The 26898-nt window shown below is 41.8% G+C and overlaps 2 protein-coding genes across 4 annotated transcripts in view; one reads left to right on the plus strand and one right to left on the minus strand.

Annotated features, from left to right (window-relative positions):
• The window catches only part of dhrs7cb (dehydrogenase/reductase (SDR family) member 7Cb), a 45966-nt gene extending 37536 nt beyond the window's left edge, over positions 1-8430 (minus strand). The window contains exon 1 of the mRNA XM_048555481.2: positions 8266-8430. The gene's annotated coding sequence lies outside the window, so the exon portion shown is untranslated. The remainder of the gene's footprint in view (positions 1-8265) is intronic.
• Positions 7973-26898, plus strand: part of LOC125463784 (splicing factor U2AF 65 kDa subunit-like) — a 54036-nt gene continuing 35110 nt past the window's right edge. For all 3 annotated transcript variants that reach the window (XM_059653815.1, XM_059653816.1, XM_059653817.1), the window contains exons 1-2: positions 7973-8250; positions 18932-19097. In XM_059653815.1, coding sequence (XP_059509798.1) covers positions 8202-8250; positions 18932-19097 — 215 coding nt within the window. In that variant the 5' untranslated portion in view covers positions 7973-8201. The remainder of the gene's footprint in view (positions 8251-18931; positions 19098-26898) is intronic.

Below are 26898 nucleotides of genomic sequence, written 5' to 3' on the forward strand. Positions count from 1 at the left end.
CAGCCTTGAGGAGGGGTTCATAGACTGCATTCATGATAATTTCCTTGAACAATATGTAATGGAACCTACGAGGGAGCAAGTTATCCTAGATCTAGTCCAGTGTAATGAGACAGGAATACTTAATGATCTCATTGTTGGGGATCCTCTCAGAAGGAACAACCACAGTGTGGTCGAAATTAAAATACAGATGGAGTGTGAGAAGGTTAAATCCAGTACCTACGTCCTGTGCTTAAACAAAGGAGACTATGAAGGACTGAGGGAGGAGTTAGCTAAGGTAGAATGAGAGCAAAAACTTCATGGTGGGTCAATTGAAGAACAGTGGAGGATTTTCAAAACGATTTTTCACAGTGCTCAGCAGAAGTATATTCCAGTGATAAGAAAGAACTGTAGCAAACACAGAGCCAGCCATGGATGTCTAAGGAAATAAAGGAAAGTATCAGATTGAAAAAAAAACACATACAAAAAAAAAGAGTAGTGGGAAATTAATAGACTGGGAAATCTTTAAAGGCCAACAGAAAGCCACAAAAATGTTATAAAGAAAAGTAAGAAAGATTATGAGAGTAAACTAGCTGAGAATATAAAAACAGGCAGCAAAAGTTTCTATAAATATGTAAATTGTAAAAGAGTGGCAAAGGTGATCATTTAGAGGATGAGAAGGCTAATTTAATAACTGGGAATAAGGAAATAGCCGAGACATTTTGTGTCTGTCTTCACAGTGGAAGACGCAAGTAACATGCCAAAAACTAATGGCAACAAGGTTGTAGTAGGTGAGGACCTAGAAACTATCATTATCACTAAGGAGGCAGTGCTGGGCAAGCTAATGGGGCTAAAGGTAGACAAGTCTCCTGGCCCTGATGAAATGCATCCCAGGGTACTAAAGAGGTGGTGAGGGAAATAGCAAATGCATTAGTAATTATTTACCAATATTCACTGGACTCTGGGGTGGTTCCCACAGATTGGGAAACAGCCAATGTGACGCCACTGTTTAAAAAAGCAAGTCGGCAAAAAGCAGTTAACTATGTCAGAGATAATGGGAACTGCAGATGCTGGAGAATCAAAGATAACAAAGTGTGAAGCTGGATGAATACAACAGGCCAAGCAGCATCTTAGGAGCACAAAAGCTGACGTTTTGGGCCTCTCTGATGAAGGTTCTAGACCTGAAACGTCAGCTTTTGAGCTCCTAAGATGCTGCTTGGCCTGTTGTGTTCATCCAGCTTCACACTTTGTTATCTCAGCAGGTAACTATAGGCCAGTTAGCTTAACTTCAGTAGTGGGGAAAATGCTTGAATCTATCATTAAGGAAGAAATAGCAAGACATCCAGATATAAACTGTCCCATTGGGAACACCAAGCACGGATTCAACAGGGTAGGTCATGTTTAACTAATTAGGTGGAATTCTTTGAGGACATTACTAGCATGGTGGATAATGGGGAACCTGTGGGATGTGGTGTATCTGGATTTCCTGAAGGCATTTGACAAGGTGCTACACCAAAGCTTGCTATATAAGATAAAGTTGCATGACATTACAGGTAATGCACTGGCATGGATAGAGGATTGGTTGACCGGTAAAAAGCAAAGAGTAGGGGTAAATGGTGTTTTTTCAGGTCGGCGGTCAGTGTCTAGTGGTGTGTCTCAGAGAATAGTGTTGGGACCGAAATTATTTACAATTTACATAGATGATCTGGAATTGGCGACTAAGTGTGGTGTGCCAAAATTTGCAGATGACACTAAGGTGACTGGTGGAGCAAAGTGTGCAGAAGACACTGAAAGTCTGCAGAGGGACATAGATAGTCTAAGTGAGTGGGCAAAGGTCTGGCAGATAGAGTACAATATTGATAAGTGTGAGGTCACCCATTTTGGTAGGAATAACAGCAAAATGGACTATGTTTTAAATGGTAAAAATTTGCAGCACTCTGCTGTGCAAAGAGACTTGGGTGTCCTTGTACATGAATCGCTGAAGGTGGGATTGCAGGAGCAACAGTGATTAAAAAGGCAAATGGAATTTTGTCTGCCATTGCTCAAGGGATGGAGTTTAAAAACAGGGAGGCTGTGCTGCAACTGTATAGGGTCCTGGTGAGGCCACACCTGGAGTACTGTGTGCAGTTTTGGTGTCCTTACTTGAGAAGAGACATACTAGCACTGGAGAGGGTGCAGAGGAGATTCACTCTGTTGATTCCAGAGTTGAAAGGGTTGGATTATGAGGAGAGATTGAGTAGACTGGGATTATACTCATTGGAATTCAGAAGAATGAGGGGAGATCTTATAGAAACATATAAGATTATGAAGGGAATAGATAAAGTGGAGGCAGGGAGGTTGATTCCGCTAGCAGGTGAAACTAGGACTAGAGGGCATCACCTCAAAATAAATGGAAGCAGATGTAGGACTGAGGTCAGGAGGAACTTCATCACCCAAAGGGTTGTGAATCTATGGAATTCCCTGCCCAGTGAAGTGGTTGAAGTTACCTTGCTGAATGTTTTTAAGGCAAGGCTAGATAGATTTTTGAACAGTAAAGGAATTAAGGGCTATGGTGAATGAGTGGGTGAGCGGAGCTGAGTCTTAAAAAGATCAGCCATGATCTTATTAAACAGCAGGGCAGGCCCCAGTGGCCAGATGGCCTACTCCTGCTCCTAGTTCTTATGTTCTTCTTTGCTTGTTTAACTGCTCTTCTCTTTCTTTGGGCTCTATTCCCCACGTATTGTTTACTCCTCAACCCTTCCCTCTGCCTTACCTTCTGCATATAAACTGAGATTTTCCTAGCTACCATCAGTTGAGGAAGGGTCATTCAACCTGAGACGTTAACTCTGATTTCTCTCCACAGATGTTGCCAGACCTGCTGAGCTTTGCCAGCAATTATTTCAAATCTTTCATGATACAGCAGCAGTCTTGACCCAAGAATAAACATAGTGAACTTCTGTTTCACGCTGTAAAGCAAATATCGTCCCACAAATTAAAAGATTACTATGGTACGCAGTACTCAATGTGTAATTTCAGCAAAAACCTATTTAATTGGAGTAAATCTTCCTTACAACAATATTCCAACATCTTTGCAAGAAAGGCTAACATATCATTTGCCTACCTCATTGCTTGCTGCACCAGTATATTACATTTCTGAGATTTGTATACAAGCTTGTCCAAGACTCTTTCAAAGCCAATATTTGCTACTCTCTCATCTTTCAGAAATTGATCTGTTTTTCATCTGTCCTATCAAAGTGGCTAATCTTGTTGTTATGGTGGAGTTAGGAAGGGTGAATTGATTCCTTTTCTTGTCTATGCTTCAACTGGTCACAACAAAGATGGAATTTAAAAGTGCAGGTGATGTGCCTATCATATTGTACATAAAAACAAAAAACATAAATTACTGGAAAAACTCAGCAGTTCAGGCAGCATTTGTGGCGAGAGAGTATAGTTAACATTTCAGGTCCAATGAAGCTTCATCAGAACCAATGGTAGCGAGGAAAATGTTGATATTGATGCAGAAGATGGAGTGGGGGTGAGGGTGGCAAAGTAAATGATATGTGGAGATAGAACACAAAGAAAGAGAGAAACAGTTGGACAGACAAAGGAGTGGGGAGTGTCAGACTGGGCAAATAAATAGCTGCTAATACAGGCTATTAGTAGCTGACAATGGGTTGTGTATGGCAGCAGCCCATGTGATATCAAAGGCTGGTGTTGTAGGGATTGAGGTAAGGACAAGGAGAAGGTGCCTCAAGCCCTAAAGTTGTTGAACTCGATATCAAGTCCAGGGGGCTGCAGAGTTCACAAGTAGAAAATGAAATGCTGTTCTTCCAGCTTGCACTGAGCTTCGCTGGAGCATTTTCCACTCTATTTCCCCGCCTAGCTTTGAATCTTCGGGAAATTTGCATATATTATACTCAGTCTCTTTATCTAAGCCATTAATATGGACTACAAATAGTCACTAATCCTGTCAGTGTGCATAAGAATGTTAATATAGAGGTCATCCCTACTAAGTCTTACACTGAAAAATAACCCAGTTGTCTATAATATTTAGCCTCTCATTGAAGTACCTGAGTTAGAAGCTGAGTCATTTTTTTCCTGTGATCAGAGATAATGGGAACTGCAGATGCTGGAGAATCCAAGATAACAAAGTGTGGAGCTGGATGAACACAGCAGGCCAAGCAACACCTTAGGAGCACAAAAGCTGACGTTTCGGGCCTAGATCCTTCACCAGAAAATTTTCCTTGGGTCTAGGCCTGAAACGTCAGCTTTTGTGCTCCTAAGGTGTTGCTTGGCCTGCTGTGTTCATCCAGCTCCACACTTTGTAATCATTTTTTTCCTGTGTTATTGTTCTTGTGATGGGGCTGCCATTGACAAAGCCAGCATTTATTGCTCAGCCCTAAGAGTCAATTATATTGCTATGGATGTGGACTCATATGTAGGCCACCCCTCGGCACATTTCCTTCCCTGAATGAGCCAGATGGGATGTTTTTAATGACAATTCACAGCAGTCACATGATTACTATTAGGCCAGATTTTTATTCTTTATTTTCTTTTCTGTTAAATTCCAGTTTCACCATCTGCTGTGGTAGGATTTGAATAGATGGCCCTAGAATGGCCCATGGAATTGCTTTCTAGTTCAGTGACATTACCACTACACAATCATCTCCCTATGATTCTGTAGCCCTGGAGTGTCAGAAACAACAAACTTTACATTCTTTTAGTGTTTTAAACAACTTTCTGCAATTGCCCTGCAAGGATATTTTATTGTCCACTTGCTTGTCAATCAGAAAGTTCCTGATGTGTCATATTTGCTCTACCATGTACCACAACCTAGATGCAACTTCTGTTTATTTTACAACAGGGTAGAACAATGCTGAGGTTTTATGAACTGAAGAAGGAAACCCTCCAAAGAGTATGAACAGCAAATTTACAGCAAAGCAGGACTTCTGTCTGAAGACCTTATGCTAAATCATAGGGTTGACAGTCCATGCACAACAGAGAATCTGAAACAGCCATCAGGAGGGTGGAGGTGAGCTGAAGATCTACCACAACAAATAAAGGTTTCATGAAAACTCTTAAAAAATACAATATTTGCAAGAAAATGTTTATCTCACCTATACACTAATATTTGCAATGTTTGAAGCGCTGATAAATATATTTTCCATCAAAGGCCCGTGCCTTCCTGCAAAGCCTGAGGTTCAAATTTTCCCTAAAAACTGAAAGAACTACAAATGCTGTAAATCAGAAACTAAAACAGAAGTAAGACCATAAGACATAGGAACAAAAATTAGGCCATTCGGCTCATCGAGTCTGCTCCACCATTCAATCATGGCTGATAAGTTCCTCAATACAATTCTCCTGCTTTCTCCCCATAGCCCTTGATAATCAAGAACCTATCTATCTCAGTCTCATATGTACTCAATGCCCTGGCGTCCACAGCCTGGAAAAACTCAGCAGGTCTGGCAGCATCTGTGAAGAGGAATCAAGAGTTAATGTTTCGGGTCAGGATTGATAAGGGCAGAGCAGTGGATATGACCTAAATGGGCTTCAGTAAGGCATTCAATAAGGTCTCTCATGGCAGACTGATTAGCAAGGTTAGATCACATGGAATATAGGGAGAACTAGCCATTTGAATTTAGAACTAGCTTGATCAGTGCTGGGTCCACTGCTTTTTGCATTGAGATAAATGATTTGAGTGTGAACAGAGGAGGTATGGTTAGTAAGTTTGCAGCTGACACCAAAATAGCAGGTGTAGTGGACAGTGAAGAAGGTTACCTCAGAATACAATGGGCCCTTCGTCAGAAGGGACATTGGGCTGAGGAGTGGCAGAGTGAGTTTAGTCTAGATAAATGTGAAGTGCTGCATTTTGGTAAGGCAAATCAGGGCAGGGCTTAATGGTAAGGTCCTGGAGAATGTTGCTAATTGAAGAGACTGTGGAGTGGGAGGTTCATAGTTTCTTGAAGGTGGAGTTACAAGAAGATAGGATAGTGAAGGCAGTGTTTGGTACACTTGCCTTTATTAATCAGTTCATTGAGTATAGGAATTGGGAGGTCATGTTGGGACTATACAGGACATTTGTTCGGCCACTTTTGGAATACTGCATTCAATTCTGGTCTCCCTACTGCAGGAAGGATGTTGTAAAACCTGAAAGGGTTCAGAAAAGATTTATAAGGATCTTGCCAGGATTGGAGCTATAGATAGAGCCTGAATAGGCTGGGGCTATATTTCCTGGAGTGTCGGAGGCTGTGGATGACCTTATGGAGGTTCATAAAATCATGTGGGGCATCGAAAGGGAAAATAGTCAAGGTCTTTCCCCCGGGGTGGCAGTGTCCAAAACTAGACGGTATGAGAGGGGAAAAAATTTAACAGAGACCTAAGTTGCAATGTTTTCACACACAGACTGGTGCATGGACGGAATGAGCTACCAGAGGAAGTGGAAGAGGCTGGTACTATTACAACATTTAAAAGGCAATTGGATGGGTATGTGAAAAGGAAGGGTTTAGAGGGATATGGGCCAAATTCTGGCAAGAGGGACCAGATTAACTTAGGATATCCGGTTGGCATGCATGAGTTGGACCAAAGGGTCTGTTTGCATGCTCTTTCAGCCCTATGACTCTATGGTTTATAGCACTTGTTAAATAAGAGTGCTAACGTCTGCATTAGCATAGCTTAAAATAATCTGTTGAGTTTGTAAAATAGCTGATTTGTGCTGTGAATAAATGATATGCATTCACATGCAGGAACCCATACATTACAAAATAAGCAACAGCTTCAAATTTTATGTAATTTTGGAGAGCCCATGTAGCTCTTCATCACTTTCTCCAAGACAGTGCCTCAAGCAATCAAAGTCAACTCGCAAAAACATCAACTTTTGCTCCTAAGATGCTGCATGGCCTGCTGTGTTCATCCAGCTCCACACTTTGTTATCGCCAATTATTTAGCATCTTCTTCTCTTGTATAATTGTTTGGTTATTTGAAATTTGGCATTATTTTTGTGCTGATTTACAAGATGAAAAGCTTAAGCAAACTCTTTTTTCATCAATTTTCCGTCTTGCCCACTGGAACAAAAACTGATTGTTCTTATCCAGATTTAGATGGGCTCTACTGTTTAATTTGCCCTGAATACATGAGAACTGGCTCTTGACTTTGCGTGGTGATACAAAATGACTCCATCATTTTTTTTGTACTATATTCAGAAACGTATAAAAGTAGACAACTTTAAAAAGAAACACAAAATATCAGGATAATTAGCAATATAACAGTAAGCTCCCCATGTATCTTAATTTGGTACTTTTAAAGTGTCTCATGTTGTCCTTCTTCAAAAACTGGTCAAACAGGAGAATAAAAATTAAATTTTTCGACAATAGATCTGGTTGCTTTCTACTCAGAACTCAGTCACAACAGGAGACTGCCAGAAGAACAGAGGGAAACACTTTAGGGAGGTGCTCTAAGCATCTATAAAGAGAGGGAGTCTCTGCAGCAACTCATGGCATGATCAAAGGGGGAAATTTATTTTAGAAGGCATCAAACAGATTGAAGGACTTCAATGGGAGCACAACCTCTATTCTAGGTGCCTGTCCTTCAAGTCCAATTTGCCCTTCATGTGGCAGAGTCTTGAAATGGTCCATTGGATTCATCAGCCATCTCAGAACTCACTCAACCAAAACAGAATAAACAAGCCATCTCTGAGCCCGTAGGTATTGGCTAGCAAACGAAGAAATGGAAACAAAAATGTAAACGTAACTGAAAACACTTTACACCTTACTGGGTGAAAGTTAGGGAATGTTTATTTTGAATGTGTCTGTTACTGTCATTGTGTCACTTTGAGGAAGAGCGGCAGTGAAATGCGTTAAGTTCCCACACGGCGTTTGACTCTCTGCGCGCACCGTCCCTCCGCGACCCAACGTGGCCTCCGCGGTCCTGCCCCAACGATTCGCCCATGGGGGGATACTCTCGGCAACGATTGGTGAATTGAGCTGTCAGTCGGAGGCCGGTCCCGGCGTTGGGGGAGGGGAGGAGGAGAGCGCCATCCGGAAGCCGCGGGTGAAGCGGCCATTGTGCGGAGGGAGCAGAGTCTGAACCCGAGTCGGCGGGGGGGAGAGCTGCGGCACCGTTTTTAACGGTGATCGAGGGACGGCGCGGGACTCACGATTGATAAACCACCTTTTGTTTTCTTTTTAAAAAAAACAAGTTTCACCCACTTTCTTTTTGAAAAAAAATCGTAAAGGTTCACACAGACACAAATGTCAGACTTTGACGAATTCGAGAAACAGTTGCACGAGAACCGACAAGGTGAGCAGGGCCTACCGGACCAGGCTTTTTCTGGGTTTTTTTATATAAAGGATTCCAGGGCCTCCCCGTCATCCCACCCCGTCGGCCCTGCTGCGGCCTCGAGTCAAAATCGTCCGTGTTTCCAGGAGTTAATTTAAAACTGGTTTCTCAATGAATACCGAATGAGCGGCGGGTGGGTGCATTGCGCAAGCTCAGTGTCAACTTAGCCAACCCTGGTGACAGGAAGAAGGCCATTCCGTCCCTCTGTATTCTGCACCCCCCGTAGTCCGATTCCACATTCAGCCCATGTGGAGACTTGGGCATTCCCTCTCTCTCAGCTCCTCTGCACACTGCCTCTTCTCCTCATTCAGCCCCTCCAACCACTGCGCTCTATGTTCTGACCCGTACCCCCTTTGCCCCCACCCATTCATTAGCAACATAAAAGGGAATCCAGAAGTCTGCTGTAGGGATATAAACGGCAAAATGGTAAGAGAAGGAACAGTCGTGCCTTTTCGGAACCAAAGGGAGATCTGCACAGGGAAAACAGTTCACCTTGGTACAAAACGTGTATTTGTGTCTGTTTTCACTAAAACCTTGCACGTTTGGGTGCCTGAGATAACAAAGGTGTAGAGCTGGATGAACACAGCAGGCCAAGCAGCATCAGAGGAGCAGGAAGGCATATGTTTCGGGCCAAACCTTGTATGTTTGGCTGCCTGCAGTTTTAGGGGAGTACTGAAGTAATGACAGATGTGGATTTGTCTATATGTTTTTACTTTAAAATATTTTTAATCTTTTGCCTTTTCAATTTCATTGAAGGGTTTGATTCAGTATTTAAATGTATTAAATTGAATTATGTTTCTTTTGGTCAAATGTCTAATTGACAAACAAGTCTAATCAATAGTTAATCTATTCCAGAGAGATGCTGATCTATGAATGTCCAACATACAAATGTTTGTACTTATGAAAGCAATCTCATACTGGGATATAATTTAAAATATCCAACATAAGTACAAGAAATTTTGATACGCATACTTGCTTTATAATTGTCCTGCATTGTGTTCCACCTTGTGTACAAATTAAACTCAGGAACCGAACCCGTCCGCAACCTGGGATCTGCCTGTATGTTCTTTTATAATTGTGTGAAGACCAAAATTTTCTGAATGTATTTGTCTGTGAATTTTTCAGCATTTGCTGTTTTGAGATTTTTTTAAACAATCAATATATTAGTATTTAGTAGAGCCGCTGTTCCTTAACTGCGTTTCATACAACTGGTTAGAACTTGCTGTTGCCTCCTGCTGTTTGAATAGCTGAAAATTGCAAACAGGTGCTAAAATCCAGTAAGAGGCTGCAGTTGAATCCTTTGAATCATTCAGTTTTTACCAACTTGAGCATTTTATGAATTATGTACATACTCTGTAGAGCAGTCCAAGATGAAGTTGCAAGAAATTGCTAACCCTTACAAAAATTATATTTTGGATTTTTCTCCAAGCTTCACTCAGTCCTTCCTATATTAAGCAGAAATTTGAATTTTACTTGATTATACCTATTAGCCAACTTGGATTTCAGTTACAGTATACGACATTACAGATTATATGATTTAGTCTCCTCTGAATTGAAAAACTCTTATTTCTTATACATATATTGAAACTCAACATTGTTGCATACCCTTAAGAATGTGGTTTTGATCAGATTTTTAAGTAGGTAGGGAATTGGAATTATTGGGTAAATTTGTCTCTCAGATTTAGTACCCCTGGAAACATGGGTGCTTTCCTGTCTTTTGAATATTTATGAAAGAGTTATGAGGGATTTACAATTAGGTGACTTTTTACTTTTAGCATGAATCTGTGAACTAGCTATTTTAAGTACAAGTTTTATTTGTCACTCATTCTGTTCAGATATAGTTTCGGATTTTTTTTAAAAGCATACATTTCTCAAAAATATTCAGTGGTGGGATTTGAACAGTTAGGGTAGCATTTATTGCCCATGGTCATGAGCTGCTTTCTTGGACTGCTATGGTCTACATCAGGTAGATGCACTCAGAAGTGAATTCCAGGACTTAACCCAGCAGAAATGAAAGAAAAGCATTGTACGTCTAAGTCAGGATAGTGAGAGACTCGCAAGGAAATTTACTGATTAAAGTCATCCCAGGCATCTGCTTCCTTTGTATTTGTAAGTGTTAGAATTTGAGAATGTGGAAGGTGCTGTCAAGGAAAACTTGGTGAATAATTGCAGTGCGTCTTGTAGACGGAACCTGCTGCAGCCGCTGTGCAGTGGTGGAAGGATTGAAGTGGCCTGTTCTGTCCTGAACAGTGTTGGGCTTCTTGTTTTGGAACTGTGTGTGTGCCGGCAATGAAAGGTATTCCATCACACACCTGGCTTACATTGCAATCAGGCTTCGGAGACTGTGAATGTGAATTACTCACTGAAATTCTCAGCCTTTGACCTGCTGTTGTAGCCACAATGTTTACTGGCTGGTCCATGTTTTAGTTTCTGGCTAGTGATGAACCCTAGGATGTTGATAGTGGGGGTTCAGCAATAGTAATGCCATTGAATGCCAAGGGGGCACGATGAGTAGATTCTCTGTTGGAGATGGCCATATTTGTAGATATTCTTTCACTGATATTGAGCTAACATAGGAGAAACCCAACAGGCAATCCAAAGAAATATGAGGAGTACATAACAGTATTTTATGTCTAACTTCAGGCGCATTCCTGCTATGAATAATTGAGAATTAATTATTAAGGCATATGTAAAAATATCAACCAAACAATATAACTGTTTTGAACCAAAGGTTCGCTTGTGAAAAACTTAGCGTTAAATGACAAAGTAAGTTAAATATTTCACATTAATAAGATTTGCAGTCCAGCCATTTTATTGTCAAAAAGTTATTTTCATCTTATTAGCAGGGTTCAGAGTTTGTGTTGATTGGAGATAAGACCATAGATATTAGTGATTTCAGTAACTTATTAGGCTTAAGCAGAATTGAAAGGGACATAAGTTAAAATGTAAATTTTGAGTATTCATGTAAGCTTCCAAATTTCAGATACAAACAAAAGCAGAAATTGCTGGTGAAATTCAATATGTCTGGCAGCATCTGTGAGGAGACAGCAGAGTTAGCATTTCGAGTCCAGACTCCGTCTCTAGACTCAAAACGTTATCTCTACTTTCTTCCCCACAGGTCCTGCCGGACCTGCTGAGTTTCACCAGCAGTTTCCGTTTTTGTTTCGGATCTCCGTCCACAGTTCTTTGTTTTATCCAGATTTCAGATGACTGTTTAAAGTTGCTCATGTTGCACAGAATCGGAGGGCTGCACACAGCTATAGAAGCTAGAGTCCTTTTTAGAAAGTGAACTGACAGAAGTCTGGCATACCACAGCAGTTGCAAGGGTATTGATGTTTTTCTCGCGCCCCCCCCCTCAAAAAAAAAGCAAAAATTCAGGCCTTTAAGTGGCAATGTAATGGGGATCAGGTCACTGTAAAGGCAGGAAATACATGAATGAAGACTAGATATTCTACGTTGTTGCTATTGCACAGACAGCAATAGCAATGCTCATTATTACCAAGGTTGTCAAGGCTACAAAACCCCTGAATTTTGGTAGTCCAAAGGGAAGACTTGAATATTATCATCCAACTGGTTGCGTCTTTGTCAATTTTCAAATTTTTAGTTTAAAACTAATGAATTGCACAATTTACAGTACCAAAAGCAGATTGGGTGGTTCTCCAAGTCAACCAGTGCTTTTTATATACATAGCCATCTGGTCTCTTCCCACTTTTGTAATATTCCTAGTTTCAGTGACTGGTACCATCGAATTGTACCTCCTAACCAATGTGGAAAAGAATGTAATCTTTAATTTTCTGATTCCTTTGTGATTAGATATGTTTTTACATACATAAAATCCAAGCTCTAAAATTATTTATATTAAGATAGTGATAATATAGGAATAATTACTTTTGTGAAGGGTTTTATGGACAGGGTTTGGGGGTGGGTTGAATCTCGTCTGACAGCCCCCCCCTCCACACTGACTTATGTCAGAGCAGAGACCCCCTGGAATGTTAATCGAAATTGTTTTTACGATGAATGTAAGCGTTTAAGGCTATTAGCATGTTAATGGATAATCAAGGATTAATTTTAGCTTGAGAAATTCAAACATTGAAAAATGTAGGGTAATTTAGAGAAGGCTGACTGGGGTCAGAAGCAAATATAGTTTCTCTCCTAGAAAGGAGTATAGGATGGTTCAAGGAAAGCAGTTACCCCAGTAGATAAGTTTTGTTTGCGCAACATCCAAACCAGGAATGCTTGGTTAGAAATCTGCGCTGTGAGAAGCAGAGAAGTTCTAAGCTCTCAATTTGATATATGTTCAGGGAAAACTTAATAGTTCACAGGAAAAAACGGTGAAGAATCAGTTAATTTGATGTAGATGATAACTTTTCTGAATTTGGTTCATTGTAAAGTGATGATTTGGGGAATAGATTTGTTTTGCTGTGTGCTTTAAGATTTCTTGAGCTGTTTTATGTTTAGATCCCTTAGTTTTTCTAAGTAAACTTGTTAAAGAATATCTACAATCTTGTGTGACTGATTAGTTGAACAATCATCACTTCTGCTAAACTAAAGGAAATGATCTATCAGGCTAGATTTCATTCAGGGATCTAACTTGTCCAGTAGTAACATCAGTTAGATTCATAATGCATTCTTCAAAAAGACTGAAGTGTGACCTCCATTGGGCTCCTCAAAATCTATGAGAAGTTTTGATATGTAGATAGTGTGTGTTCATTTGTGGGGATGGATGTAACTAGAAGTTATCAGTACAAATGGTCAACAAGAAATCCAATTGGAAAATTCAGAAGTTTAACCCAAACATTGTTAAGAATTTAGAGTTGACGACCACCAGGGAACGATTTAAACAAATAGCTTGCATACTTTCAAGGGGACCCTAGAAAGAGATATAAGGGACGAGGGAATAGATGGTTACAATGATGGACTTCATTGAGGAAAAGTGGGAGGAAGGTTGAGTAGAATATAAATTCTGACATGGACTGTTGAGCCAAATGGCCTGACTCTGCGCATGTTATCCTAAACAGTGTTTTTCCATCATTACCTTCTCATAATATAGTATTTGTTTGGTTTGTTTCTCTTAAAATAAGCCAAAAGATCTCCTTTTAAGACAAAACTCAGCCAAGCCATTTTGACATTATGGTGGTGGATAGAGGGTAAGAACCTTAACTCCACTCCTCCTTCATTATTGCTACTCATCCCTGATTAGAGACTTGTAAATTCATTCTTTGTAAATCAGTCTGCACTGGACTGACTATTATTGTTTCTGGAGTCGAACCAAGGATTTAAACTGTTACTTTCCGCTGTGCTATCTTTATGTTAGGCTATCTTTACGCTGTCTTTTAGACATAAAACAGCCTTGTCTTTTAGACATAAAACAGCCTTGTCTTTTAGACATAAAACAGCCTTGTCTTTTAATGAGATAACCAGGTGTAGAGCTGGATGAACACAGCAGGCCAAACAGCATCAGAGGAGCAGGAAAGCTGACGTTTTGGGTCTGGACCTGAAACGCCAGCTTTCCTGCTCCTCTGATGCTGCTTGGCCTGCTGTGTTCATCCAGCTCTACACCTTGTTATCTCAGATTCTCCAGCATCGGCAGTTCCTACTATCTCTCTCCTTGTCTTTTTAATGATTGTGCTTGTTTGTGTTGCTGATTTCTTTTGTATCTGTGTTAATGTATATTTTTGATTCTAAGTTGTTTTAAATTCAAATCATTTAAGACCTATTTCTTTTCCCTATTTTCTGTACTGAATCTTCCACCTATGTGCCCATTTTAATAATTTTTTTTATGCTCTTGTGCTTTCTTCCATAGTTAAAAATTGGGATGTCTGACCTGACATTTGAGATTGTGTACAAATATGTTCAGAATAAGAGGGTTACTAGAGAGAAGGAAGGGACACTTAAAGATTCAGGAAGTTGTCTTTGTGTTGAACCCCAGGGGGTGGAAAAGATGATGAATATTTCGCATCAGCGTTTACTGTGTGGAGAAGGAAATGGAGACAAGAGAACACAGAAATTTTGAAGTTTTAAAAACAGTTCACATTACAGAAGAGGATGTTCACGAGGTCTTGGAGAATATAAAAGGTGGCTAAATCTCCAGGACCTGAACTAGTGTATCAGAATGCTGTGGAAAGAAAGAAACTGCGAGACCCCTTACAGAAATATTTGCATTATCTGTATCTACAGTTGAGGTGTCTGATGATTGGAGAATGGCTAATGTTGTAACTTTGTTTAAGAAACGTTGTAAGGAGAAACCAGGGAACTGTAGACCTCTGGGTAAATTGTTGGAGGTGATTATGAAAGATAGGATTTATGAACATTTGGAGAGGCAAAAATTGTTAAGGACAGTCAGGCGGTTTTATGCAAGTGAAACAGTGTCTCTCAAATTTGTTTAAGTATTTTGAGGAAGCTACCAAAAGAAATTGAGGGCAGAGCAGTAGAAGTTGTTTATTTGGACTTTACTAAAGTTTTTGATAAGGTTCCACATTGTAGACTAATTGGTAAAGTTAGGTCACGTGGAATTCAGGGTTAATTTACCAGTTGGATACATATTTGTCTTCGTCGAAGGAGACAGTGGTGGTGGAGGGTTGCCAGCAGTGGTGTTCCACAGGGATCGGTTCTGGGTCCTCTTTTATTTGTCACTTTATGAAAATGATTTGGATGAGAATATAGAAGGCATGGTTAGTAAGTTTGTGGACGACACCAAAATTGGCATAGTCGACAGTGAAGCTAACAAAGGGATCTTGATCAAATGAGTCAATGGGCTGAAAATGGCAGATGGAGCTCAATCTGGATAATTGCATTTTGCTACAACATCAAGGGTAGAGCTTATACAATTGATGGCAGGGCCTTGAGCAGTATTGTAGAATAGTGGGACCCAGGGATTCGGGTACATAATTCTTTGAAGTTGCATCACGTGCAAAGGGACAAGGCAGATAGTGTGGGATTCTCTGTGACGATTCCCCTCAGTAACAGGTGTACTGCTTTTGATACTGTTGGAGGGGGGTGACCTTTCAGGGGCTAGCAGTTAGCAATGTGATTGGCTCTGACGCTCAGAAGGAAAGGGTGCAGTCAGACAGTTTTGAACTGATAGGAGATTCAACTGTGAGGCGGACAGACAGGAGATTCTGTGGCTGCAGAAGAGACATCCAGATGGTTGTTGTCTCCTGGGTGCCAGGGTCAAGGATGTCTGTGAGCAGTTGCAGAACATTCTGAAGGGAGAGGGTGAACAGCCAGAGGTCATTGTCTGCCTATGTCATTTGTACCAATGTGCACAAAGGGATGGGTCCTGCGAAATGAGTGTATAAGGAGTTAGATAAAGAGTTAAAAAGCAGGGCCTCAAGGGTAGTGATCTCCAGATTCCTCCCAGAGCTATGTGCCAGTGAGTATAGAAATAGAAGGATAGGCCAGATGAATGTGTGGCTGAGGAGCTGGTGTTAGGGGGCAAGGTTTTCAGTTCTTGGATCATTGGGATCTCCTCTCGGAGATAGACCTGTCCAAGAGGGACGGATTGCACCTAAACCAGAGGGGGTCCAGTATCCTCGCAGCAAGATTTGCTAGTGTTACCCAGGAGAGTTTAAATTAGTTTGGCAGGGAGGTTAAGAGGGGATAAGAGAGGGGCCTTCAAGAAATCAGGGGAAAATACATTAGCTGCCAAGAGCAAATTTACTATTCAGGATAGCCAGGGACACAGTAAAGGGAGAGAAAAGACTTCTGGTTTAAAGTGCATTTATTTCATTACACGAGGCCTGACTGATAAGTCACATGAGCTCAGAGCATGGATTGGCTCTGAGGACTGGGATGTTATAGCCATAACAGAAACATGGCTGAGAGGAAAGCTGGACTGGCAGTTTAATGCTCCAGGATACAGAAGCTACTAATGTGACAGAAGTACAAGCAAGCAGTGAGGGGGAGTTGCCCTTTTGATAAAGGAGGACATCATAACATTGTTTAGAAAGGATATTCTTAAGGAACCATCAAATGAGGCCAATATGGTTAGAATTTAGAAATAAGGAGGAGATTGTCACTCTTTTGGACTGCATTACAGACCCCCAAAGAGCTAGCAGGCACTAGAGGAGCAGATGTGTACAGAGATTGCAGATACCTGTAGGAATAATAGGGTAGCATTGTTTGGAGATTTTAACTTCTGCAGTATTGACTGGGCCACCCAGAGTGTAAAAGGCCTAGATGGGATGGAATTTGACAAATGTGTCCAAGAAAGTTTCCTACATCAGTATCTAGAGGGCCCTACGCGGGAAGGTACAACACTGGACCTCCTCTTAAGAAACAAAGTCGGGCAAGTGACTGAAGTGTCAGTTGGACTGCACTTTGGGTCCAGTGACTATAATTTTTAGTTTTAACTTAGTTATGGAAAAAGATAGGACAGGTCCATGGCATGCTGGCCTTCGTCGGTCAAGGCATTGAGACGTTATGTTGCATTTGTAGAAGTCATTGGTGAGACAGCAGTTGGCATATTGTGTATAATTTTAGTCACCCTGTTATAGGAAAGACACAGTTAAACTGGAAAGAGCACAAAGAAGATTTATGAGGATGTTGCCAGGACTAGTAGGCCTGAGTTATACGGAGAGGTTGGCCAGGATAGGACTTTCCTCCTTGAAATGTAGGAGGATGAGGGCTGACCTTATTGGGGTGTATAAAATCATGAGGGGCATAGATGGGATGAACGCATATAATCATTTTCCCAGGGGTTATGAATTGAAAACTGAAGAGCATGATTTAAGGTGAGAGTGGATAGATTTAAGAATGACCTGAGGAGCAACTTCTTCATGCAGAAAGTGGTGCGTGTATAGAATAGGCTGCTGGAGAACGTGGTCAAAGCAGGTACAATAGCAACGTTTTAAGAAAACATTTGGATAGGTACATTAGTGGGAAGGGTTTGGAGGTGTATGGGCCAAATAGTGGCATTTAGAACTAGCTGAGTGGGCACCATGCTCAGCATGGACCAGTTTGAGCCAATGTTTGCATGCTGTATTACTCTGACTCCATATAGACGGAGTGGTTAAAAAGCTGTTTGTTGTGCTTGCCTTCATTGCTTAGCCCTTTGAGTATAGGAGTTGAGAAATCACATTGAGGTTGTACAGGACATTGGTGAGGCCTCTTCTAGAATGCTGTGTTCAGTGCTGGTCGACCATTTATAGGAAGGATATTATTAAACTGGAGAAAGTTCAGAAGAGGTTTACCAGGATGTTGCCAGGCATGAAGGGTTTGAGTTATAATGAAAGGCTGGGACTTTTTTCACTGGAGCATGGAGGTTGAGAGATGACCTTACAGAACGTTATAAAATAATGAGGGGTACAGATGGAGTTAATGGTAGTTGTCCTTTACTTAAGATGGGGGATTTCAAGACTAGGGGGCACATTTTTAAGATGAGAGGAGAGAAACGTTTTTAAAAAAAAACATGAGGGACAAATTTTTTACAGGGTATTTTGTGTGTGGAATGAACATTCCGAGGAAGTGGTGGATGTGGGTACAATTACAATATTTAAAAGACATTTGGATAAGTACATGAATTGGAAAGGTTTGGAGGGATGTGAGCCAGGAGCAGGCAGGTGGGTCTAGACTAGTTTAGGATTGTGTTTGGCATGGACTAGTTGGACCGAAGGATCTGTTTCCATACTGTATGACTGTACGACACCGAGTGTGTTAATCTGCAATAAAGCAGAGTTAGGCTTGAAATTCTAAAGATGCCAGTGCAACAATATGATAACCTGTATCACTAAAGTAAATGTCAGTATAACACTGTTTCATCTTGCTTTGTCAATAGAGCAACTTTGGATTTGAATTTTGATTCCTTTCCTACTGCCAAATTGGAAAATTCAAGGCTCACAGGTAGCAATTCACAGCTGCTAATTTGTTTTCACATTTTTAAATTTTACATCAGTAAGGATATATACTCACCACAACATTTGTTAAAATGTGGTGAAATGAGTTCTTATCTATTCACATTGAGCGCTTTACACTTTTGGAGTGGTATTTAATGAAATTGAAAGGGATATCACTGAAGACTTAACTAAACAGCAGTAGCCTTTGCCTTGGGATCAAGAACCGGGCACTTGAATGGCTTTGTACAGGACTTTCTGTTCTACTCGACACACTTCACACAACAGACCCAGCAGTCAAGATCCTGTAAATAGCCCCAAATGGGCATGGCTGTCAAGCTCCCTTGATGGGGAGCCCGCTTCCCACTGTTGTGTTGATATTTAAATTGCCTACTAAAGGGTTTCAACCAGGAAGGCCGATATGACTGGGAGGTGTGACAAAAATGGTCCTGTTCCCTTATAAATATATTTGTGCTACAGTAGTATGTGGCAAATGTGCTAATTTTTTTGGTGTGCGTGAGAGTATGCAGGTTTTGTCTTCCCAATTCAGAATTATGCCCCCCAAGTGGAACTAGCTAAGTGGAGCCTGCTTTGATGAAGGGTCATTGAAAACATACTCTATTTTCTGTCTCCTGATGTTGCCAGACCCTCTGTGTTTCTCCAGCACTCGGTTTCAGATATCCGCTTTCCAGAATTCTTTGTTTATTTTTACATCAGTTTAGCTGCCTGTTCGTACAGCAAGCCTAATTTTCCCTCCTCATGAAATGCTGTACGCATGACTTGTTTATAAACTGAACTGTCTTTGTTTTTAGAACGGGAGAAGGAACGACACAAAAAGAAAAGTCGAAGCATTTCCAGAAGTAGAAGCAGGGATAAAAAGCGGAGAAGTCGAAGCAGGGACAAACGCAGCAGAAGTCGAGGTGGGCGAAGCAGAAGCAGAGATAAACGAAGCACATCACGAGAGCGGAAGCGTCACAGGTAACTTGTCGTTTGTCCTTGCTCATACCTGATGCATAGCATAACGTTCAATGTGCAAAGTTGCAACTTTGCTGTGTTGAGAGACACTTAGCAAAAATAGGATGACTTGCAGGAAGATTTGAGTGTTGTTAAGAGAGCAGCATGGAGTTGGAGAGGAATTGAGTCTCTTCCTGGCAGTAGACAATCCAGATCAAAATGTAAGGGTTCATTTAGCTGACGGTTTGTGGGGGTGGGGTGGGGGGGTGCAGTGGCAGGGGCAGGATCCTTGCAACTTTCAGTTTCATCATTTTGAATTAAAATGCATTTTTTTAAAAAAAAACCTTCACTCTAGAATGCTGAAGATTGATTCATTTAACCTAATTACTTCTGCCAGAAGCAATACTTGGTCACTGCCATTTGTTTTCTTCTACTTTTTACAGCTGTGCTTGTCCATTTCGTTGGAGTACAGCTTCACCCAGCACACTAGTGAAATAACTCCACAAAGGCCAGTATCCCATCACCAAGTAACCCTTTACTTACACATGCATTGTACTAGACATTGATCCAGCACTCTCAGAACCAGCTCTAGGTGAACAGAACTTCTCACGCTCCTGTCAGCTCCGTCCATCTCCGACTTTGCAGTTTTGTTGATGCTAGAAGCAGGAGAAACCCACTGTGCCAGCCTTTCCAGTTGTCTTGAGGGACCAGGTATATTTTGCTCCTGCCCCATTTGAGAGTTTGCATCATTCATGTTTTTGTTGTGCTTGTTCAGGGCCACCTCACCAATCGGGACCTAACTTTGCATCTACCATGCCTCGTACTCTCACAGGGCCACTTCGGTAATTCCATCACCAAACTTAGTCCTCTGGAGTAAACAATCTCTCTTACTTAGAGGAGTCTTGTGCCTGGCATTGGCATTCCTGATGCCATCCATGCACCTCCCACCACCACTATGTGAAAGCGGGCATAGTCGATGTGTAACTGCGTACAGGATTTACTTTATCATTCCTACGAATGTGGGGGATCTGCTGGCAGTAATTTTTGTCCTTCTTGGCACCCTGGGTACTACCCCACCAACACGGCTATGTCTGCGTCTAGCCCCTTGCCAGCCTTTTCATTTTGAGCATCACTGGAAGACTCTGGTGAAGTCCAATTACTACCTAGTAGTGAACTTCACTCAGGGTAATCACACTTGCTCCCCATAATAAAATGCTATCCTGTATGGTGAGCTGGACTCGCTGGGAACATAAACATTTCCGTTCTGGTTGTGACGGCGCTTTTCATTTTCCCCATCGCCACCAGCTATTTTATTTTTGCCATGACTGGATCTTTTTGCGTTCATAGTGGAGGAGGGGTTTTCAGTAAGTTTAAGACCAGAACAGACTTGTCCTTTGGCAGCACAAATAGTGGTGTCAGCCAGTGGGAAGTGGCTCAAGGCGTTTGCTGCTTGGCCTCCTGGACGTTGTTCCAACTTGTAAGTGCACGTACTCCCACCATTGATTCTGACCTAAAGCACTGGGCCGCCAAGCCTTGTCATCTTTGAAATAGCCCTAGCAGGGGTTTGTGGTCTGTTAATAGGACAAGTTTATGTACATAAAGGTATTGGTGGAACCTTCTCACACCAGATATGACTGCCAAACCTTCCTTCTGTATCTGGGCACACTGCACCAGCTGAAGTCCAGGAAGTATACACTTTTGGGCCACCTGTGAACTAACACCTACCTGATACGGTACAGGGAGGCAACACATATCAGCACCAGATCTCACTTGGGATCATAGAGCGCCAACACCATAGACGATGATAACTGCGTCTTAACTTCTCCAAAGACTAAATCTTGGCTGCGAGACCATTTCCAAGGCTGACCCTTTGTTTTAAACAGTAGCTGTAAGTGTGCCTGGATAGAAACCAAGTTCTATATGAACTTTCTGGAATAATTCACCAATCCAAGGAAAGACCCAAGCTCGGATACAGACATGGGTGACAGGCCACCCTCACTTTTCCCTTCCAAAGGGTGTAAATCACTCTTGTCAACTCTGTAGAATAAGTAGGTCACTGGGGTGCCTGGAACGCATTTTTCCCTTTGAAGGATTATGTCTGCCCGGGAGAAATATCCAAGCACTATGTCCAAGTTCTCTAAGTGCTCCTTACTGGTCTTCCCAGTTATTAGCACATCATAAAGGTTGATGTTAGGTCAGCTTCTTTTTGTCATTTATGTAAATTATTTGGATTTGAGTATAGCAGGAATAGTTAGTAAGTTTGGCAATAACACCAAAACTGGTGGCGTGGTGGACAGTGAAGGTGGTTACCTCTGAACAACAGAGCCTTGATCTGATGGGCCAAGGAGTGGCAGACGGAGTTTAATTTAGATAAATGTTTTGTGTTGCATTTTGGTGAGGTAAATCAGACCAGGACTTATTCACATAATGAGTGGTGTGAGAAGGTTCCACAATACCTTTTATGTACATAAACTTGTCCTATTAACAGACCACAAACCCCTGCTAGGGCTATTTCAAAGATGACAAGGCTTGGCAGCCCAGTGCCTTAGGGAAGTGTTGTTGACAAACCTTGGCGTGGAGGTTTATAGTTTCTTGAAAGTAGAGTCACAGGTAGACAGGGTAGAGAAAGTGGTGTTTGGTACACTTGCCTTTATTAGTCAGTTCATTGAAATATAACAATTGGGATTTTGTATTGCAGCTGTACAGGATATTGATTAGGCTACTTTTGGAATACTGTATTCCATGCTGGTCTCCCTGCTATAGGAACGATGTTGCTAAGCTTGATAGGGTGCAGAAAAGATTTACAAGGATGTTGCCAGGGTTGGAGGGTTTGAGCTATAGGCAGAGGCTGAATAGGCTGGCGCTATTTTCCCTGGAGCATTGGAGGCTGAGAGGTGACGTTAGAGATTTATAAAGTAATGAGGGGCACAGATAGAGTGAATAGCCAAGGTCTTTTTCCCCAGGGGAGCCCAAAACTGGATGGCATAGGTGTAAGGTGAAAGATCTAAAAGCGACCTAATGGGCAACCTTTTCGTGCAGAAGGTGGTATGAGTATGGAATGAGCTGCCAGGGCAAGTGGTGGAGGCTAGTACAATTACACTTAAAAGGCATCTGGATGGGTACATGAATTAGAGAATTTAGAGGAATATGGGCCTGGGAGAAACATCAAAGGGCTATATCCAAGTTCTATAATGCCCTTTATTGGTCTTCCCTGTTATTAGCACATCAGACAGATAAATGGGGACCTGGGAGAGACCTTGTAAAATGTTCTCCGTTGTCCAGTAAAATATGCGCAGGCTGATGATACCCCATGTGGCAGTCTTGTGTATTGGTACAAACCCCTTGGGATTGTAGGATATTTCTGTGAACCCTCATCTAACCAGAATTGCAGGTACACATGGCTCTTGTCCAGCTTAGTGAAGGACCCGTCACCTTTGAGTATAAGTCCTCTTTCCGAGGGACTGTTATTTGTTCAGCTACAAGAAATAGTTTACAGTTTGTTTAAAATCCCCACATGGCAAACTAACCTGTCAGCCTTCACAGTCGGCACAACCAGCACTGCCCGTTCTGCAAATTGTACTGGTTTGATGTTTCCTTCTTTTTCCAGCATCCTGATTTCAGGCTCTGATTTTACATGTGAGGTAAATGGCACTGGGCAGACCTTGTAGGATCATGGAATTGCTTCTTGGTCATCATGCAAGGTGGCCTTGACTCCTTTTGAAAGTCCCTAGACCTCCTTGAAAATGTCCATGTATTTAATTAGGACTTCACTCAGGCAGCCATTTTCTAATTGAAAAATTTTGTGCCAATTAAGGTGAACCTTTCTCCACCAATTTTGCCCCATCAGGCTTGGGCCTGAGCCTTTTACTACCACCAGTGGTAACCGAACCAGCTGCTTCTCATAAGAGACTGGAACGAAATTTGTACCCTTCATCGGTAAAGGCCCCCCATTATAGGTTCTCAGTCTCGCCAGCGTATTATGCAAAGCTATTTATGTTAGACTTGTTCTGCAGTCACTGATATAGCCACCCCAGTATCAACTTCCATTAGAACCAGGTGACCATTTAACCAGGCGTTTATTTTGATTGCTTCTGACTTGGATGTTGCTAAGCTATTTAACTATTCCAAGGTATGCACTTTGGATACAGGCCTGAATTCTCTTAAACAGGCCTAGAGAGACTCTTTTGCTGTCTCAAGTCTGCGTACCGGCAGGATCTGCAATGGCTTCCCAGCCCAGAACCTGAAGAAAATGTTAGCTATTTGGCTGAGGCTTGGCTTTGTTTTGGGGTTTTGCTGTGAACTGACCTAAAGTCCCTCTGCTCGGTGTCACCTGGGTGAGACTATGCAATTGCCTTCACTCAAGTGGTATCTCCAAGCTCAATTGCCCTGTTGAGGGCATCCACTTCCATCTGCATACCCTGTAACTCATATGCTCTATTTGCCATGTTTTCTAATGAGTTGTACTGCCTGTTTGATGTCAAGTTGAATTTTGGTTAATAGGTGCTAATGCATGGTTATATCATTAATCCTAAATATCAAATGATCTCTCAGCATCTCATTAAGGGTAAACTAAAGTCACACGCCTCTGCCAGTCATCTTAACCTCATCAAAATGAACTCCCCTTGTTCTCAGATTGCTCAGTAAAACTGATAGCATCTCAGAATTAGAGGAGACATGGGGTCGTGATATTCCTTAACTAAGTCCAACAACTCTTGAAAGGTTTGAGTATGTGATGCCTTAGGAAGCGTTAGGCTCGTAATAACCACAGAAGCTACAAGTCCACAAGCTGTCAGTAAAATTACTCATTGCTTTTCATCTGACCCGATATCAGTTGCTCAGAAAAATAATGCATTCTTCCCATGTATTGAGCCTAGTTTCCAGCAGGATCGAACCAGTCCAGCTTCTCAAATAGCGGGAGGATGCCAGAAATGTGTCTCATTAACTTGATTGAGTTATTTGAAGAAGAGGATTCATGAGGGCAGAGTGGTGGACACGATCTGTATGACCCTCAGTAAGACATTCAACAAGGTTCCTCGTGGTTGACTGATTAGCAAGGTTTGATCACACTGAAAAGAAGGAGAACTAGCTATAAGGATGCAGAACTGGCTTGAAAGTAGAATACAGAGGTTGGTGTTGGAGGGTTGCTTTTCAGACTGCAGGCCTGTGACCAGCAGTGTGCTACAAGGATCGGTGCTGGGTCCACTGCTTTTCGTTATTTATGTAGATGATTTGGATGTGAACATGGGAGGTATGGTAGTAAATGTGCAGATAATACCAAAATTGGAGGTGTAGTGGACAGCAAGGAAGGGTACCTCAGCACGCCGGGATCTTGATCAGATCGGCTAATGGACCGAGTAGTTTAATTTAGATAAATGTGAGGAGCTGCATCTTTTTGGAAAGGCAAATCAGGGCAGGACTTATACACTTAATGGCAAGGCCCTGGGGAGTGTTGCTGAACAAAGACACTTTGGAATGCAGGGTCGTAGTTCATTGAAAGTGGAGTCACAGGTAGGATAGCGAAGAAGGTGTTTGGTATGCGTGCAGTGTATTTGAGGATAGGTCAGTGAGCCTGTGGGAGGTCATGTTGCGGCTTTAGAGGACATTCGTTAGGCCACTTCTGGAATACTGCGGTCAGTTCTGGCCTCTCTGCTATAGGAAGGATGTTGTGAAACCTGAAAGGGTTCAGTAAAGATTTACAAAGATGTTGGCAGGGTTGGAGGGTTTGAACTATGGGGAGAGGCTGAATAGACTGGGGCTACCTTCCCTGGAGTATCAGAGGCCAAGGGGTGAGCTTATAGAGACTCATAAAATCATGAAGCATATGGATAAGGTAAATAGACATGGTCTTTTCCCCAGGGTGGGGAGTCCTAAGCTAGACATCATAGGTTGAAGGTGAGAGTGGAAAGATTGAAAAGGGACCGAAGGAGTAACTTTTTCACAAAGAGGGTGGTTTGTGTATGGAATAAGCTGCCAGAGGTAGTGGTGGAGGCTGGTACACTTAAAAGGTATCTGGATTGGCATATGGATGGGAAGGGTTTCGAGGAATATGACCCAAATGCTGACAAATAGGACTAGATTAAGGTCGAATATCTGGTCGGCATAGATGAGTTGGACTGGAGGGCCTGTTTCTGCGCTGAATATCTCTATGACTCTGAGTCTAAATGCTTACCCTGACTCGAAAACGTCAGCAAGTCAATTTCTTTAGGATCGTATTTTTTCTCTCATCACCACTGAAATAACTCCACAGAGGCAATATCCCATCACCAAATCACCCTTCAGATGAGGTCCTGAAGGCTGAATGATGGGTGTCTGGAGCCAGATTGAAAGCCAAGACCTCAAAGCTGGTGATCTCCAGATCACTACCTGTGCCATGTGCTAGTGAGGCTAGGAATTGGCAGATTAGGTAGTTTTAATATATGGCTGGGTGAGTGGTGTAGGAGGTAGGGCTTTAGATTTCTGAATAAATGGGACTGTTCTGGGGAATGCAAGACCTGTTCAAGAGGGACCTTCTTCATCCAAGCAGTGACGGGATCACTATTCTTGTAGGTAATTTTGTTAGCACTGTTGGGTTGACTTTACACTACTTTCACAGGGGATGGGAATCTCAGGTTCTGAGTTAGCTGGTGTGCATGAGGGCTTAAGGATAAAAGGAATCAAGACAGTAAATTGAAAGTAAAAAGCAGCTGAGCAGTATGGGACTGAGACAAGTGGAAACTGGGTAGTGTCAGAAAAAGTGAGCATGTTTGAAAACGGGTTCTTCTGGCAGAGATGTTAGGATTTAAAAAGACGTAAAACTACCATGAGGGTACTTTACCTGAATGCTTGCAGCATTCTAAACAAGGTAAATGAGTTCTTGGCATAAATGATCGTGAATTGGCATGATTTAGTGGCCATTGCAGAGACATGGCTGCAGGGTGGTCATAACTGACCACCAGGAGCATTGGATTATTTGGAAGGACAGGCAGGTCGTGTAGCTCTGATATTTAAGGATGACGTCAGGGTGATAATGAGAGATGTCGGTTCTATGGAGAAAATGGTTGAATCAGTTTGGGTCGAAAGTAGAAATAGTAATGGCAAAAAGTCACTAATAGACCACTAAATAATAACATCACACTCGGATGGGCAAAAAACAAAGAAACAACTGACACATGTAAAAATGGTATGGCAGCTATCATGGGAGATTTAAATCTACACATCAATCAAACCAGGTTGTTCAAGACAGCCTTCAGGAAAAGTTCTTAGAATGTTTCTGCGATAATTTCCTCAAACAGTATGTAAAGGAACCCAAAAGGAGCAAGCTATCCTAAATATGGTCCTGTGTAATGAGACCGGAATAATTGATCTCCTAGTTAGGGATCCTGTCAGAAGGAGCAATCGTAGAATAGCTGAATTTAAAGTACAGATGGAGGGTGAGAAGGTAAAATCCAATCGCAGTGTCTTGTGCTTAAATGAAGGAGACTACAACGGGAGGAGGGAGGAGTTGGCTAATGTGGATTGGGACAAAGGCTATGTAGTGGGGACAATTCAGGAACAGTGGAGGATTTTCAAAGCGAATTTTCACTGTGCTTTTCAAAAGTATATACCAGTGAAAAAGAAGGACAGTAGGAAAAGGGATAATCAGGCACAGATAACCAAGGAAATAAAGGAGGGTATCAAATTGAAAGCAAATGCCTGCAAAGTGGCAAACATCAGTAAGGAGCAAAGGATTGGGAAACCTTTAAAGGTCAACTGAAAGCCGCAAAGAAAGCTAAAAAGAAAAGTAAGATGGATTATGGGTGAACTAACTCAAATATAAAAAGAGTTAGCAAAAGTTTCTACAAATGTA

This window comes from Stegostoma tigrinum, chromosome 22 (assembly GCF_030684315.1).
Source record: "Stegostoma tigrinum isolate sSteTig4 chromosome 22, sSteTig4.hap1, whole genome shotgun sequence".
In the NCBI taxonomy this organism is placed as follows: domain Eukaryota; kingdom Metazoa; phylum Chordata; class Chondrichthyes; order Orectolobiformes; family Stegostomatidae; genus Stegostoma; species Stegostoma tigrinum.